The following is an 18,232-nucleotide window of genomic DNA, read 5'->3' as shown; positions in this document are numbered from 1 at the left end:
AGGGATGTGTGCAGGAGACATTCTACAACAGTAGGTCAATCCTGTTCCCAGACCAGACTGAGTCACTGATCTAGAAAAGCAGATGGAGAGCAGATGCTCCCTCAGTCATTCTGACCAATTTCCAACGAAAGGGTGTTCTATCCCTCTGGTTGGTGTGCCTGGGTGTCAAGAGCATCTGGAACCTACTCTCAGCCCAGGAGGCCCAGAGGGGCCAGCGGATCCAGCTTCACCATTGGGGCCTCTCTTTCCTTCTTCACCACTGGGACCAGGAGGACCTTGAGGACCAGCAGAGCCCTGTTTCATGGAAAAAGCAAAAGAGGAGGGAGTAGAAAAAAAATCATTTTTATGTCAAATCCACCCAGAGAAAAAATAATAACTTTTTAAAAAAGCAAAAGTATTACTTTTAGGATTGAAAAAGTAACAAACCCATCAAATTGTAATTATAGAACTACTTACGGGCTCACCCTTGTTGCCACTCTCTCCTTTGGAACCAGCTGGACCAGGTTCACCCTAGGGTTCATTACAAAACAGTGGTCAAATGACAAACATTTGTCACAACTCTTTTACAGACAAGCATCTTGGAATATTCACGGATCAAGGTAAAGAGAAGTTCAGGTTCTGTAAGAAATGTGTCCAATTCATATTGGAACAGCTTATAGCAGAATGGCTTAGTTGAAAGGACAAGGCTGATAATAGAAATGTACCTCACTGACCTTTGGGTAATGTTCTAGGATAGCGGGAGGGTGTGTGTGCGTGTGACAGAGAGAGAGAGAGACAGATGGACATACAGAACATACATGTACATGCACTCATAGAAGAAATGCAAACTAAAAATGCTAAGAAAAGGAAACATAAAAACAATAAATCCACAAGAGGAAGTCTAGATGGTGACAAGATGATGGCAGAGCTAGTACTTCAGGACGATGGAAGCTGTGGCCACGATCACTTACAACGAGTCCTCTGGCACCAGTAGCACCAGCAGCACCAACAGGGCCGGGAATACCACGGGGTCCAGGGAGGCCAGGTGCCCCAGCAACACCGGGCAAGCCCTGTGAAGAGAATGCGGGGTGACTCATCATAAGATGATTGGCAGATGAGGTGGTGCTCTTTAAAGTGCCTTTAAAAGCAGAGCAGCACGTAATAGCCATATACTCACAGCAGCACCCTTCGCACCAGTCAGGCCGTTGGCTCCAGGGTTACCCTACGAAGAAAAAGAAGGGAGAAGGATATCAGTTCATAGGAGTATTTCCATTCTTCTCTGAGCCCACCTTCACTCTTTTGGCTTTCTTCCACTCCCTGAGGTTAACGACAATGACTACTTACAGGAGGTCCAACAGGGCCAGAAACACCTGGAAGACCCATTTCACCACGGGGACCCGCGGGACCAGCAGGACCAGGATTACCGACCGGTCCAAGTTCACCCTAAAAGAAGGAATGACACTGAGGCATTAGTCTGCGAATAATGAAACAGCGTATCTCCATTTTTAGGACATCAAGTTTCATGAACTTTCTTCAGAACTGCGATCATTTCCCTTACCTGGTTTGGTACCACAGATTTGGATTTGGGTTCCTGTTTTCCTGGTCTAGTTCTCCCATCTTGGCTACCATCTTCACCTACCTCTGTCTCTCTGCCTCTGTCTCTCCTACCTCTGTCTCTACACCTCTGAACCAGTGGAGACTGGTTCTCAGCTAGTCAGTCCTGACTAGTTTGGGAGTCTATTTCAGAGGGGTCCCATAAAATAAACCTCCATGTTGGCTTTTATATCTATGTCCTTGGGCTCAAGTATAGAGACATGATCTATTTCATGCTTGGAGTGAGAAAAGTAGCCATTCTATATCCATTTGGAAAGGGCGACTCATTAAGTTACCTGTTCTGTAATTATCTATCTGCAAACACAGTCTGTGTCTTTCACATCATAATAAGAAGTTTATCAAGGTAATGACAATGGTCACCAGTGTTTTTACCTTGGGGCCAGGAGCACCTGGGAAGCCTGGAGGGCCAGCAGACCCAATGGGACCCTGAAATCAAAGTAGAATACGGTAAGAAACTTCCTCCCAGTAAATTAACAATACAATGAGGCTAGAAGATTGCAGTGGCTCAGAGTGGCTGGTTCCTACCGGCAAAGAGAAAAGTGACAGCTAGTCTGTTGTCATTAATATCAAAGGGAAGACATTCAAGGTATCCAAGGTGAGGTTGATTTTACTTTGTGCATCAATGAAAAGCCCTAGGGATACTAGTACTTATAAAGAGAACTTCCAAAAGACCTCATAGAACATTTGGTAAGGGGTCTAAAATGGTGTCATTTTACAAATTAATAAAGAAGATAGTTCCCATCCCACACTCTCAACCCCTTCCAAATTCTTCAGTGTCAAAACTTACAGCAGGACCCACAGGACCCACACTTCCATCACTTCCACGGGCACCCTATGAAGAAAATAAGGAGAAAAAGTCAAGAGGAAAAGTTAAACAGCAGTTGTTAGAAGACTATTTAAAAGGATAAAAAGGGACAAAATTGGAAATACTCACAGCTGGGCCAGGGGCACCGACACGTCCTCTCTCACCAGGAAGCCCACGAGCTCCCTAGAAGCAGAAATATTTTCAATGAAATCCAGAATGCTAATTTAAAAAATGTCACAGGCATAATTTGCTTGGTCCAATTTCCAACATGCGTAAGAATCCACTAGAAATAACTAGGTCTTGTTCTAATTCCAACTAAAAGGTAATGGATTTCAATTAAGTATGCAGAAAGTTATTAGAAAAATATCAAAGAATACAATGCCGAGGGAAATGGTAATTAGCAAAAACATTAAAGAAGTTCCAGCTTGCAAAGAGTGTACACATTTAGATTTACAATCAAGTAATCAATAACTTACTGTTTGACCTGGAGTTCCATTTTCACCAGGGGCGCCAGGTTCACCCTACATGGAAAAGAAGGATTGGGATTTTGTTCATTACAGGTATTGATTATTTTTTTTTCTGATCAGGTAATTTTTACCCTCTTATTTTAATTTGAACCATTTACATATTTTGAAACATGTAGACTGCTTCTCAATTATGCCAATCACATAAATTTTTTTAAATTTCTAAAATTTATGTTTTTATTTAGATAATACCAAATATCACAGTACTAGGGGCATGTGGTTACTTGAGGGTTATTTACCCTAGCTCTAATATTTTTCCTTAGACTTTGGATATCATTTCGACTAGGCCTATTTACCAGGAATAATATCATAAAAAGAGATGGCAGAGGATAAACTGCTTTCAATAGAATCATATTTACCCTCTTTAAAGTTATTTTTTTAATTTACTTTTATTTATTTACTTTGGTGGGGGAGGGGAGGGCAGATAGAGGGAGAGAGAGAATCCCAAGCAGGTTCCACAGTGTCAGTGTAGAGCCCGACATGGGGCTCGAACCCATAAACTACAAGATCATGACCTAAGCTGAAATCAAGAGTCGGACGCTTAACTGACTGAACCACCCAGGCGTCCCTAAAGTTATTTTAAACACTGAATATTTTCCTTTTTGTAAAATATGCACGGAAATTTAAAGCTTCGTAATATTTTTCAGAGCTATCTTATTTATTTCCAACCTATATTCTTGAGTAAAAAGCATGGTGGGAGGGGGAGCAGTAATTTAATAAAATGGTACATGTAAAGAAACTTTCTTTCTAAATAATCTGATGAAGATATAGAAGACACAGGTTTGAGAGACCCTTTAAGGACCCTTCATTTCTAGGATTCTAGGTGAAGTGTATTCTTTGGGAATAAGCACAAATGAGAGGTAAGGATTTTAGCCTAAAGCCTTCTAACTACTGGATGTGTGACTCTGGGTGAGCCACTCATTCTCTCTAAGCCTCAGTTTCCCTCATCTGCAAAGTGAGGGGGTCTCCAAAGCTCGCTGTGGCTCTAACATTTGATGATGCTGAGACTAGTAGTCTGAGCTATTACATTAGGCCCTAGGGAGAATGAGTTTGACCTTATCCATTTGTGTGGCAGCTGGAAAGTTAGAGCAGACTCTCCATATTCACGTTCATTTCTGGTCCCGCTAGTATTCGTCACTCATTAATTTGTAATTACGTTGGTATTCACTTTAATATCACATTATCTCCTTAATAGGAGAGAGAACATTTTATAGTTGAAAGCGCTGTCAGAGAAGAGCCTAGCCAAGAGATAACACACTTCTGAGACTTTAATTACCTAATTAAAAATTTTTTGAGTGTGCACAGATAAATCACAGGAAAGAGGTTGAAAAGTGGATTGTGACATGAATGTACCTATCTAATTTGTGCATGGCAAAGGAGAATTTACAGTTTAAAATAACACGGCGTTCTAATATCTGATTTTATGTTTATTTACTTTTATTTTGGCTGCAGAGGTCGGGTGGAGGAGGAAAGGAAATGGAGGAAGAAACTATTGACATTTTTATCTCAACTGTTTAATAGATATTAAATTAAATAAATATTATTAATAATTGGCCTTTTGTCACAGAATCCTGTATCCTCACCATTAAGGGCTCTGAAGTACTGAGGGGGAAATGAGAAACTCTTTGGAATATGAGTAGTCTTCAGTAAAAATATACTTTCTGATGGTGATGGGGAATTACAGTCAATTGTTTCAAAAACAATGCTTCTGATTTGGTACTTACCTTCACACCTGGAGCACCAGGCTGTCCCTTCAATCCATCCAGACCATTGTGTCCCTGAAATGCAAATTCTTATGATTAAAATTCCGTTTCGTTATAGTGCTTGGTCAAATCCAAACCTCCTGGGTGAATCTGGTGACCGCTTCAGTACAATGTGTCCAGGGCCCAGCAAACTTGCTCTGTTTCCCCAGGTAAGTCGCTAAACCTCCCTGTGCTTGAAAGGGAAGGATATAGAACTAGATGATCTCTCACATTCTTTCCATCTTTAATCATTTTACGATCTTCAGATGGTTATAAACACCTCTTAAGTCATATGCCTTTTACACAATTTTCTCTGTAGGGATCCTCATTTCTTGGAAGCTGTGGACAGACTGAAAAAACTATACCCCACTGTACTTCCCAGCCATCCGACCTCTTCTCTCACTCTCTTCACTCTGGTGAATTCCAGGAATTTGGAAGCAAGTATGTGTCACCCAGGAGTTTAAATATAGTTGAGGTTTTTCCTAAAAATAATCAACATTTTCTTTCCTCCGGGTAAAGAATGTGCTCACCCTAATGCCCTTGAAGCCAGGAAGTCCAGGAGTCCCAGGGAAACCACGAGCACCCTTAAAAAGAAACACAGAAGGTAAATGTTTTCGTTCTCAATTAAAAAACAATGATTTCTTCCCTCCAAAGTACTTCTTCTCATGGAAGTTCAAGCTTGGAATCAATGGCTGGGATATTTTTAAACCACAGATCAGCAAATTAACTTGCTCTAATTTGAGTAACTAATACTATGGTATTTGTACAAAACATGATTTAGTTTATAGTATGCTTGCTATCATTAAGACGACATTATTTGCATTAATAAAAACTGTATGCATCCTTAACTAGGCTCCTTGATTTGTCAGATGCCTTCAGTGAGTGGTGCATGCGTTCAAACATCTATGTGGCCATTTAGACTGATTCCAGTTTTACCAACTGTCTTATATGTGAGATGCTTCTGATGTCTGGACTGTATACACTGGGCTAATAAATCTTACCTGTGGTCCAACAACTCCTCTCTCACCAGGTCGTCCAGGTTTTCCAGGGTGACCCTAAAACATGGAAACATCATAGGGTAAGCTGCTTTTCTTGCTAAGCCATCAGATGGAAGTTGGAACATCTTGGTTTTTAAAATAGGGGGAAAAGGCATCATATAAAAATGTGGGTCCAAATATATATTTAATTAACAACTAATTCCCTTAAATACAAACAAATTAAGATTTCATTAAAGTAATGTTTTCCAGATGGGGAGAGTTATATCAGGCATATTCAGCTTTTGGCAAAATACTTCATTTGAATCCAGAAATTCTTGTTGAGGCAGTATTTAAATGGCATTTTGCAAGTGCTTATGAGTAAATACTTACATCCTCACCAGCCTTGCCAGGAGGCCCAGGTGGACCACGAGCACCCGCAGGACCCTAAGAAGAGACCAATCGTTTCGTCAAGGTTACATCAATAAACTTCTTGAAAAAAAAATCTTTACCACAAAGGGGGAAAATGTACTCACAGTTTGACCAGGCTCACCAGGCTCACCAGCAGGTCCTTGGAAACCTTGAGGACCCTAAAAGAAAACAGAGATGTCATGCTCTGCACCTTTGTTTAATTCTTTTTGCCCAAGAGAGATTACTAGCTTCCAGTACTTACAGGAGCTCCAGATGCACCAGGAGGCCCTCTAGGTCCCATCAAACCCTGTAAAGAGGAAAAACATAGTTAGCACTGATAAGTTCTCATGGCTTTGGTTTGGGTTAGATAGGATAGTACAGTATTGCCATAGACATTTTGCGATGGACAGATGGAGAGAATTATCCTGGTTTTATTTCATAGTTTTTGTTTCTCCCAAAGAAGCTCTTAAGGACCCACGTTTCCTCCACGATTTCTCTGCCTTTGCTCTCACTTCTTCTCCTAACCCAGATCAGCAGAACCCAGTTGGATGGGTGACCACCGGTTCCTGACAGTCGCACACAATTGGGCATACTGAGGTGGTTCTAATGCCATGAAGCGGATCCGTCTCTGCACAGTATAGAATACACGACCGCCTTCTATGCGGCTGGCGAAGCCTTTCCATTTGGATTCCCTTGATCATATGTCACTTCTGCATGTCATATCTAGCTAGGAAATTGATATGCTTATTGGCATAAGAGGCATCAATTGAAAAGGATTAAAAGTCCTTCTTAATGATTAGAGGGAGGTTCCTTATAGAGCCTTGTAGCTCCTTTAAGGGCTGTTGGTGACCGATGAAAACGTCAAACAAAAGGGGATGTGGTGAGGGGTGAAGGAAAAAGAAAATATTACTGAAACATCCTCCTGGAAGGATCTAATATTATATCTGAAACTGTGGCCCACAATAATGGCAGATTGTTGTTTTTGTTCTTCATTCTGTAGCACACAAGTAGAGTCAAGCAGCATTACTAGTTTGGGAGCTAGCTCCACATTCTTGACTCCCTGGTGCAGTAATGAATGCCTGGGCAAGCTCTCCTGTAGGGGCCAGCTCCTTCACACTGAAAATATTGCATAGACAAGTCTAGGGCAATTTATTCGTGACACATCAACGATGGGGGCTCTACAGGAAAGTCTGCCCCACTGCACGAATGCCTAGGGTGAAATAATACGGATTTTATTAAAAAGCACATCATCTTAATTATAAGAATTGTTTGCTTTTAGAAATTGCTTCTACATTAAAAGAAACTGTCACTTTTCAATCAAAATGATTGTTTAGGTATACGTTAAAAATAATTTTTTTTGACGCCATGAATTTTTAATTATATTTATTCATTTTTCTGCGTATTTGCAACAATTTCATTTACATAAAAGGCAGTTTATTTTGCAGGGGCTGTGAGACGGACCATGATTACTCATTAATTCAGAGAAGAACCCTGTGGGGTTTTATAGTTATTGATTTTCCAACATGGAAAATTATTTTAATACTTTATTGCTGCCTATCTTCTTATTTGTGAGCCACATATCTGTTGATTACATATGTCTGTGACTGTGTGGATGTGAAAGCTTAAATTATATTTCACTGATATTTAAAAGTAAAACACACTGTTTTATGCCCCCCAGAGAAGGTTCCAAAGTCAGGGGAATCTGAAATCCATATTAATTTTCTGGGCTTATGCAGGCTTTTTTTTTTTTTATTAGTGTTTTACTTTTTTCCCCTTTAGATTCTTCTTGAGACATAGGTACTGCTTTAAAACTGACTAACGTCCAGCATTAGCTAAAATGGCTAATTTCAAATATCCAATATAAACAAAGCCAAAGAAAATCTCTACTTCTTCATTTCACATATGGATGTTTTAAATTACCAGGACAAAGCAGGAAATTGGAAATCATCAATTAAAGGCACATTACTTCTCAAGTGAGAGTTTTAATTTACAGAAAATATTATCTTGCCCTTATAGTGTATTAGCTTATTACGGACCATTAGGTCCAGCCAAACATCTTCTTTTGAAGATAGAGCACCGAATGCATCGTCCAGGTAAAATTTATATTTTAAAGACCATGTTAACTTTAAACTGCAGTGTTTAATCAACTTAATATTTTTAGTTCCAGCAATTTTTTCCTTTATTTTATACATACTAGTATATATTTTGCATGCTCATATCATCCTTTTGCTAACACATCTCACTAATGCTTGTTGGAAGGTTCACTTGTTAAAGATAGACCATCATCATCATAATCATATAGATGCTTTTCTAGATGTTACTCAAATTATGCATATGTTGCTAACTATGTGTGCTGAGTGATATGAATGCTAAATTGCACTCAAATTCTCTTCTATATTGGTTTATAGTTAATAGACTAAAAAGGGTATTTTTATTGAAAGGTATAAAAAGAAACATTTCCTGTATTGTTAACTCCTTGAGGGAGGGAGAGATTCTGTCATATTCATTGTTGCATCCCTAGTGCATAATACAGTTTGGGGCTCATTGAAGGCACCTGATAAATATTGTTGAATAAATTGATGTTTTATTCAAGTACTAGATACATGAGACATGATGTCGTTGATTATCAGACATTCTAATTCTGCCATTAACCACTTCCATGGCCTTAAAGGGAAAGGGCTTAAACTCTCTTGCTATAGAACAAACAGCATGGACTAGAACTTGTTGCTCCTTTCTGGCAAGTTTATAGAACTTAATAGGTCCGTGCCTCTACGGGTTGCTTAAAATTCTGAGCAAGGTCAAAGGATGTAAAAAAATTAATCAGAATGATCACTCTTTTGAATTAAATTGATTTATCTAAGTTATGGTTACTATGTCCAGAGATTATTTACACATTGGAAACATGTTTGTAGAGAAAAGTGAACCCTGAATCTAGGCTCAGATTATTATACATTTGAATACAAAAGGAATTGCTGCTTTTATCTGATCTAAGTATTAAGTGTTAACCTTGGGAGCTAAGGAAATGGCAATGTGAAATTTTTAACATGAAAAACAAATTCTTTTTGTTTTGGTTAAGATAAAAAGAGATAAGCATACCATTGGTCCAGGGCCAAGGCCAACTCCTTTTCCAGGGTCATACTGAGCCGCAAAGTTCTAGAGAGGAAAAAAATATACATATACATTATAAATGCCAGCCCTATAGTTCACTTTCTCATTCTACTTGTAAAGATTTTTACATTATTGTTTAAAAGGGAGCAATATTTTTATATAGTTGTTAGTTTAAAATTCCATATTGAAGGAAGTTCCTAAAAAGTGAGGAAAAAAATACAAGTTTAAAAAAATTTAGTCCACACCTGGTTTGAAGTAGGAAGCTTCCCTACCTTATTTTCCAAACCCTTTCCCTCCCTGTCCATCACTCCTCCCCTGTTCCCACCCCCTAAAACCTCTACACTGAGAAAGGGGAGCCTTCTACACTTTAAGCCACTGGGGATCCCTGATAAATTACACAGAGAACAAGAGGTCACCTTTGTATTTCCACCTGTTTGCCAGCTCCTCCAGAACTACCCAAAGTGACTAAGAGACCTTTTTCATGCTTGAGTTTCAAAAACGAGTTTTCAAGTTTAGAGGAAAATTAAATTAAAATGCCCCTTGGAAGATTAAACTTTTAAAAAATAGTTCACAGTAATAACTTTACTGTTAAAGATCTCTCTTATAGTAGTAGGTCTATTAAAGAAGGTGCTTTTTAATGCACTCAGTAGATAAGCAATCATAATAAGATCTTTTGGGGGAGAAAGGTCTTATTTTACTGGCATACAGTTGGGTATTAGAATCAGGCTTCTGATTCATAGTGCTAACCAATTAAGCAAATATGTTTTCCTTCCTGCAGTGAGGCCATTTGGCACTCATACCATTGTTAAAGACATAAAGCTAAAGGAAGATATTAATGAAAAAGGGAAATGTACTTTTCTTAAATTAGTTTCAAGCAAATTAAACCTAAAACTACTTTGAATGTTGGTTCAGCAGACTTCAAGCCAAGGAGAATAAAAAGAGTAGGATGTTTGTGAAATTGCTGAAGATCAGGGATTTCACTTATAATTCAATCTAATCAAACTCTTCAATAATGCAACACCTCTTATTTGTGCCCTACTGATGAAAGATATTAAATCCCCAAATTAAATAATAGTTGTGAGGACTGCAGCTACCTTCAGTGAACACAAAGACCAGTCCTGTAATTGACAAGGGCTCACAAAGAGAACAGGCAAAGCAAAATCTTGAATGAAGAAACCAAAGAAATGAAATAAAATGTACTAATATTCAAATAGTAGACGCTCCCTTAACTGCTAAAAAATAACTTCCACAATGAACCTTCTTCCAATAGAGGTATAACAAAACTAAAGTTAGCTAAACGTTAGCAGTGCTTAAGACACCTTACCCCGCCAAGACCAGGGGGGCCAGGAGGACCAGGTGGGCCAGGAGGGCCTGGGATACCGTCGTCACCATCTCTGCCTGGTGGGCCTGGTGGACCCTGTTTTGTAAAAAGTGAATTAGGTCAGGGTTAGACAGATCCCTTAGAAATCTATACATATAAAAGAAGACCTAAGAACACATGTGGTAAGATCAGTTGTTCAGCTCTTTCAACGTGCAAGTGGTAAGGAAATGTAATACGCCATATTTGTCACTAATGGGAATTCACTTATGACATGGGTCTTTCTTAGAAGGAGGTTTACTGACTGGCACACAAAGAAGACACAAGACAGAGTAGTTCCTCTGGAAGAGGGCTATCTCAGGATTTGAATATTAATTCATAATGGAGCTCCAGTATTCAAATAAAGATGGAAATTACAGCTACAATTTAGAATTCTATAAACTTCATATAGAAAAGAGTGCACAGCGATGTACCATGTATACTGATTATCAGTTTCAGACTGATGAACTTATTCAATTGTTTTGATATATTATGTATGAACAGTAGATTAATTGATATCACAATTAATAAAGTCACTTTATCACAGGATAGAAAATCCTGCAGATTTCTTACCATTAACACTATTTACATTGTTAAGATAATTTACCGACATATTGCTACTTCTAACACATTGTCTGAGTGGAATACATTTTAGTCTGTACTTCCCAACACATATAATGTAGGTATTTATACACTGGCAAACGTGTTCTATAATGCAAAAGCATGTAGTTATACATGCCAAATAAGTATAGCAGGGAGATCTAAGAATATCATGAATAAATCGTAAGCCTAACTTGAACATTTATGAATTTACACAGAAACATGTTGTTGACTGACTGATGTTTCACTTCTATTACCAGACTACGTAAGAGATCTTACTTGAAAAGCAAACAAAACATGTGAAAAGAGAGGATGTATGGTGGTAGGTAGATACATTTCCATTATACAGGAGTTGGACAGGTCAACTGAAAACAAAGAAAGATAGACCATGCAAAGAATATGGCTGCTTATAATAGTTTTGCTTTCCAAAAGGATAGTCTTGATCTAAAAAAAATTATTGATATATATACAATAATGCTCATTCACCTTTTCTGTAGGACATTATCTGCTTAAAAGGTGGTGCAAATATCTGGATGCCCCACCAGATATAAGAAATATAGTGTTCGTATAAACTGTAAAAGTTTCCTGTAGTTTCTAACATGTAGTTATTCAAATATGGTTCAAAGCTTTTTAATAGTTCAAAAATTACACACCCTTTCTCCACGTGGTCCTCTATCTCCAGTTGGGCCCTACAGGGAAGATACAAACAGCACGATAATAAATGTCTAAGCAATTAACAGTGAACGAGCAAGCATTCTTGACAATAATTAGTCAGTAAGACTGATCTAAACACAATATTATTAGAAAGTAGATATAAAAGTGGCATAATACAATAGAAAAAGTATTTTGTTTTTATTATAATGACATGGGATGTTTTTAAAATGGGAGACTACAGGCTATAGTCTCCAGTCACTACGCCAATATTATAACTACTATTTTTAGAAATATGATTTCTGTGGATAAAATTACCATTTGTTACATCGTTAACAGTATATTTATATAGTCAAAGCCCTTTAAAATAAACTTGCATTTACTACCTATAATTAACATAATACTCATTCCATCTCCAGAATTAAAACAAGTCTTTTTTTCCTTTAGTATGTAAATCACCAGTTTGTGTAATATCAGTGTAATTAGAGATAATTCTGGAAGATAATAAAGCTTGGTTATCTTTAACATCAAAGATACTTTATTTTATGGTTTAGCTAATGCATATTCATGTGGGCAAAATCTTGACAAAGTATTTTCCTTCTGTAGTCTACTATAAATTTAGTTAAATTAGAAGTTCTTTCTGATCATTTCAGATATTATGGAAAATATGAGACTCTTACCTTTCTTGCAGTTGCCTAGAAAAGAATAAGTAAGAAATTATTAGGGGGAAAACTGTATTTGTGTTTTTAAAAATGGCTCCTAGTTCTGTGAAGTATACAAATATATCTACAGAGTATATGCACTGTGCGTACCATTATTTAAATATTTCAAAGTTCGATTTTAAATTTTACCAATAAATTAAATAAAATATGTTCAGAACCAAAATTTATACTTATCTGTAATTATGCCTCAAATTCAATTCACGAGCTAAGAATTTGTTCGTAATAGTCTTGCAAATGATTCCAAGGGAATAACAAAGATTCTTTAGTTCTGTGAAGTCTCCTGCTTTGTAGTAGCGGATGCTTAAAACCCAAACTTCCACTAGATTATTTATTCTGTTTCTTAGGAGTGTTCTTATAAGGGTGGTCTTATTCAGTAGCACCGCCCATTTTGGACATTGGGGTGGATGCCTTCGAGGCAGCCAGAAAAGTTTGACTACCACAACTCTTGATGATTTTCTTGGGAATCCAGGTTGTTCAACACCAATGTAGCCTCCTCTTCCTTCCTCAGAGAAGACATTAGTGTGACCACAGTAATCTCAGTATGTATGTGTGTGTGTATATATATATATATATATATATATATATATATAACAAATTCTAAAAATTATTTTACTCACCTCTTCTAAAGCTGTAGAGAAAAGAGAAAAAGAGGGACATAATTATTAGAATCATTTCATCGATCCATAGCAGTGCTTAACAAATAGATATATTAGTCTATAAAATTGACTTATCCAATTAAAGGATCAAGTGTTTTTTTCTTTTTTATTAAGAATATTCTAATGCCTTGGAAATTATGCAGTCAAAAGTATGGCAGGGGTCAGCAGTGTGATTTGTTTGCAATATTAATATGTAAATATATTTCAAATTAAATTGTTAATTATTTACTATTTTATAAATGCTGTTAAATATTAATGTGTCTGAAGGATATTTATAATGAGTAGTAATTAAGTTAGTAAACTGCATAGGTAAATCACTGAATGTGAGTAAGACGGGTACATTGATGAGGAAATAATTTATGGTTTAGATAGTTTTTGATATGTAAAAATCTAAAAAAGGGAAAATTTAAGGAACTATGTTATCGAAACAGACTTTTTTTAAAACAAAATTTACTTAGTATTTCACTGAATTTATACCATTCTTAATGTCCTTTTTCAAAAGGTCTAATTTGCAAATTAGTCACTATGAAAATGGAGTCATTTGGACATCTGAAATTTTGCTTTAAATTGGTTCACTTAAATTAGGTAAGGTCATTTTGCCAATATGTATCACTTTTGTCCCTGGGAAGGAATTGCTCTGTATAAATGGAAAAACTGTGGATTAAAGATCTTGAGAAATAATGGGAAAAACATACTAAAGTAATATCCCCCCCCTTTGCCATAATTGCTGTAAGTCCTTAAAGACTGAATTCCTCTCCTATGGTATAAAAATTATAGGTTAACACAGGATGTAAGGGTGGCCAAGCTGGCAACAAGATGAATCACCCCTAAAAATTGCTTTAATTAGGTGGCCAAGAAGTGTGTCATTTGGAGTGAGAACATCTGTTACAACAGTCACAATTCAGGAGGGTGGACCACATCCAGCACTGACATTTAAGGGCAATTTATAAGAATTACTTTTAAATTAGGAAAATGATATGTTTACTTCATTGTATCCATCAGTAGGAAGAATAATTAGGCCTAAACTTGATTAACAGAAGTCCTTATGATTTTGGAAATTTGCCTTTTAATTACTCAGACTGAGCCATTTTGAAGAAATGTGTGTTTGGTAACTTTTATTCCAGACTGTAGTTGGCTGTTGGTCAGAGGTGAGTTGCCTTTTGTACCTTCAAACTTTCCTAGGTCTGTTTTTATCATTTCTCTAGGAGCCAACTCTTTCCCCCATCCTCAGATCTCATAAAAAAAAAAAAAAATTGGTAATATGAATTTCTTCAATACAATTATTCCTTAGTATCCACAGTGTGTATACTAAAAGTGGACAAAGGGAGAAAACACACATACAAAAGTGAACCAACAATGATGCAATGGTAGACACCGTGGCATGTGGGTGGAGCAAACTTTCTGGAGTGTTGGGTGTGGCCAGACACCCCTCATACCCCATCAAGTCAGTATCTTTGTCTGGTATCTAGACAGCCATTTTCAAGACAAAGACAGATTGCTTTTCTCCATTCTATCTTGACATAGAAGTCTGGTCATAAAACCTATGTCTGGAAGGTGGCCTTGGAGTCCATCTAAACTCCATTCTGCATTTTAGAGAAGGCTCAGTTTGACTTGCCTGAGGTCATGTGGTAAACTAGTGGCAAAGTCATTGGAAAAAACGCGGTCTCTTGAGTTTCAGCTCACTGTTGATATTTCTCAACTTGGTATGGTCAGAGTGTCTGATTGTCACTGAGGACACGTTAAAGAGGTAACTCTCAGGCTCAACAAAAGGTAGAACGTATTTTAATTAAATAAAGTTACCATTTCCATGACCAGATAATACATGGAGAAGCTAATCTTACTCTTCAGAGTGTATCCATTCCAAGGAACATCCATTTTCCTTCCCAGGATACACTGACTAGCTACTGGGAATGGCTTCAATCAGAAACGCAGGTCACCTCTATATGTAAACCCATAGAGTCTCTCATGGGGATTTCATTAGCATAATGCCTGGTCCTCTGTGCTTTCCTTGTCCTCCCTCCAGAGGGCGCCTCATAGTTATCATCCTCATCCAGGCAAGCCTTAAACCGCCCAGAAGAGAAAAGCCCAAAGTCCAGATTTACATAGTGGGGTGAGTTTTATATTACGAAATTAAAGGGCTTTCTAAAGCAGGCCTCAGGTTTTACAAGGTGGGCATCAGTGCAGTTATGGGGCCTGTTAATGTCTCATCCTAAGGAAAAAGACTTTCTGCTTTTTGAGCTTCACTAATCAGAGGACCCAGATCAAATTAAGACTCACTTTCAGTTGAGAGAAAAGTTCCCTAACTTTTGGAGAGAGTTGAGCCTTTTATGTTTTCATTTTCTAAAATAATTTCCATGTTTTCATCCATGCCGGTGGTTCTCCACATGCCAGGGAGCCTTGCCTCCAAGCTGTACCAGGTTTTCTTTCTTCCGACCAGGGTGCCCACCCATCTAACCTTTCTTCCCCGTTTGCCCCAAGCAAGCCGAAGGCACTTACATTGGCATGTTGCTAGGCACGAAGTTACTGCAAGCAGCAACAAAGTCCGCGTATCCACAAAGCTGAGCATGTCTACCACTTAGACATGCAGACTCCTTGTGTCGCAGAGCCCCTGGGTCACCGGCGGAGGTATCACCTGGCGGGCGCAGGCATGCAGTCGTGGCCAGTACCTCCAACTTAGCTGTAACCTCCTGCCGCCTTGGTGCTAAAATAATAAAGCCCGGATCTGCCCTATTTATACGGCCAAAGTTTCCCTGGCCCGAGGGTGCCTCCAAAAGCGCCTCCACCAATCGGAAGGCTGGGGCTGGGGGCCCGGGCAGCCACAGCTGGGAGGAGACTGCGGGGGCGCAGAGGAGGGAGCGAAGGGGGGAGGGACGTGGCCACGGGGCTGGCTTCTTAAATTGGTTCCATTCTTTTTGAGGACGTGGACACTTTTGAGGCTTTCAAGGGGGAAACTCTGACTCGCTGTCTACATACCTCCGCCCTCCCCATCCCCCCTCCCTTCCCCGCCCTTTCCAAGTTTGGAAACACTTTTGGACACGTCGGAGCGCTCTGCAGACACCGACGTGGGCACATTTGCCGATCTCCGGGCACCGGGCAGCTGTAGAGGGGACGGGAGCCCGGAGATCAAAGTAGGAGCTGTCCAGCCCTGCTTCACCTTGTGCCCTGAGGGCCACCCGCAGGGTGGAGGGGGCCGGTCGGGCGCGGAGGAAGTTAGGGAGGAGGGAGTGGGGATTCGACAGCGTGGCGCAGGCGGAGGCCGCCCGCCCCCGCCCCCTCCTCCTGCTCCCTCCCGCAACCCCCTCTCCAGTTTGGGGGCGTGTGTGCGCCCGCTTTTTCATCAGTAACGCTCTCTCTCTCTTCTGGCCCCGGGATAGGGTGAGAAGGGGTTTCTGTCTGTGCAGGGTTGGGTTGGAGTCCCAGGACGCCTGGTGTCCGGAAGGTGGGGGGAGCACGCTAGGGGCAGCGTGGCAACGAGTGATGGGGGAGGATGTGCTCTGCGCACGCTAGACTAGACGGCTATTGGGGAAATCCTTCGACCTCCTCGCTTCCTTCTGCTGAGGCCGATTCTCGGCTGAGGCTTCAGAGATCATCTGGCCCTGCAAAATGACTGCAATGGACGACTTGGATGACTGTCTTATGGGATCTCTCGTTTCTGAGGTTGCAGTGAAGAATTTGTCCCCTCCGCTTCAGGTTTCCACTCTCCACCTCCTCTTCTCCACAGACATCTTGTCCAGATTTACCAGCTCCAGGGTGAGCCTGGACTCGGATAACTCTCCACTGAGTCCACCAATGCCTCTGGACCCTGATGCGCGTTCACTGACCCTACTTACAGGCAATGCTTAAGCACCTTCGTGCCTTCCTCCCCTCCCCTCCACACCTTGGGGAAAATGCCTAGCCCATCTAGAGAGGCTTCCAGTTAGACTTTGGGATAGGGCAGTCTTTTCTGGTAACATTCCAAGCTGCACTCTCATCAATGTGGATATTAACTCTCTCCTCAACACCCAACCTCCTTCTCCCCTTTTGGCCCCATCCCACTCTCTGCTCTCCAGCAGTGGGAGGAGGGGTTCCAACCTTGACCCTGAAGCAAGGAGGGTGAAAGGCCTCACTGAGAAGTCGGAGATTGTGGAATACTGATTGGGTGCAGTCAGCTTCAGTGGATGGCCCTTTTCCCAACCCTCCTGAGATGTCATTGCGGGCCCAGAGGAAAGGCCATAGGTCTGGGACTATACTGTGCTTGCCCCGCACCCCCATGAGGCCGTCTGGTGCCACTCAGAGTGTCTTGGGCTCCCAGAAGTCAACTCGAAAGAGCCATCTTTAGGTCAATTTCATTGGCGCCAAACAGAAGTGAGTGGGCAGCAGTTCCTTTCTCTCCACACCCCGCCCCCCTGCCCCTTTCTTTCCCCTAACTCGTCTCTTTTTTTTTTTTTTTTGGCTGTGCTTTACGGAAGAATTCCTCCTAAGTTAACTCCATCAGCAACCTCTATAAACAAAAGGGACTGAATGTTCTTAAACTGGTTGCAGCCTGGAAACTTAAAAACCAACAGGTTAATGGAAATACAAGAGAACAACCAAAGCTGTAATAGACCCTTTCTTTTATTCTAATTAAAGGCACTGACTGGGGAGATAGCTTTGAATTTTTGAAGTAACTTGGAGTGAAGGAATTTGAAAGGGTGTCTGGTCAGTTTTAGGAGAGTGTTTACAAGGAGGACTCCACAGTCAAATCGGATAGTTCAAATCGGAAAACCTTTTTTGGAAGTGCCACCATAATTTCTCTTTTAGCAAAAAAATGCTCAGCTAGTTTTGAAGAACTAGAGAAATATAATTTCAGTCACACGTTTATAAACTGAAAAGAAAAACATCTCTGCAGAGTAAACTGATAACTTGAAACACATTCCTAGAAACTGATGCAAATAGCAAATGCTGCCAGGCTCCTTCCCTGCTGATGTGGCAGGGGTTGAAGCCGGCAGTCGTCAGCATTTGGTGGGAGGCCCTGGAACTAGATGGAACAATGAAAATGGTGAAAACTGAAGGGGAATTTTTCTTTTATAAGCGGGAGACTGATTCCAGTCCCAGCCATTTTTATACATTT

At 39.9% G+C, this 18,232-nt stretch overlaps 1 protein-coding gene across 1 annotated transcript in view; it reads right to left on the bottom strand.

Annotated features, from left to right (window-relative positions):
• COL1A2 (collagen type I alpha 2 chain) overlaps positions 1-15,872 on the bottom strand; it is a 35,651-nt gene extending 19,779 nt beyond the window's left edge. Inside the window, exons 1-21 of the mRNA XM_019443336.2 lie at positions 15,640-15,872; positions 13,105-13,115; positions 12,446-12,460; positions 11,768-11,803; positions 10,482-10,574; positions 9,146-9,202; positions 6,312-6,356; positions 6,175-6,228; positions 6,032-6,085; positions 5,666-5,719; positions 5,195-5,248; positions 4,647-4,700; positions 2,875-2,919; positions 2,528-2,581; positions 2,381-2,425; positions 1,966-2,019; positions 1,324-1,422; positions 1,157-1,201; positions 951-1,049; positions 457-510; positions 187-294 (exon numbers count right to left, since the gene is read on the bottom strand). Of these exons, the coding sequence (XP_019298881.1) occupies positions 187-294; positions 457-510; positions 951-1,049; positions 1,157-1,201; positions 1,324-1,422; positions 1,966-2,019; positions 2,381-2,425; positions 2,528-2,581; positions 2,875-2,919; positions 4,647-4,700; positions 5,195-5,248; positions 5,666-5,719; positions 6,032-6,085; positions 6,175-6,228; positions 6,312-6,356; positions 9,146-9,202; positions 10,482-10,574; positions 11,768-11,803; positions 12,446-12,460; positions 13,105-13,115; positions 15,640-15,709 (1,200 nt within the window). The 5' untranslated portion in view covers positions 15,710-15,872. The remainder of the gene's footprint in view (positions 1-186; positions 295-456; positions 511-950; positions 1,050-1,156; positions 1,202-1,323; positions 1,423-1,965; positions 2,020-2,380; positions 2,426-2,527; positions 2,582-2,874; positions 2,920-4,646; positions 4,701-5,194; positions 5,249-5,665; positions 5,720-6,031; positions 6,086-6,174; positions 6,229-6,311; positions 6,357-9,145; positions 9,203-10,481; positions 10,575-11,767; positions 11,804-12,445; positions 12,461-13,104; positions 13,116-15,639) is intronic.
• Positions 15,873-18,232: the final 2,360 nt, after the last annotated feature.

Source organism: Panthera pardus, unplaced genomic scaffold (genome assembly GCF_024362965.1).
Source record: "Panthera pardus isolate Hobbes unplaced genomic scaffold, ASM2436296v1 HiC_scaffold_8, whole genome shotgun sequence".
Classification (NCBI taxonomy): Eukaryota; Metazoa; Chordata; class Mammalia; order Carnivora; family Felidae; genus Panthera; species Panthera pardus.
Note: the sequence above shows the minus strand (reverse complement) of the source record. Positions and strands in the feature narration are given on the sequence as shown.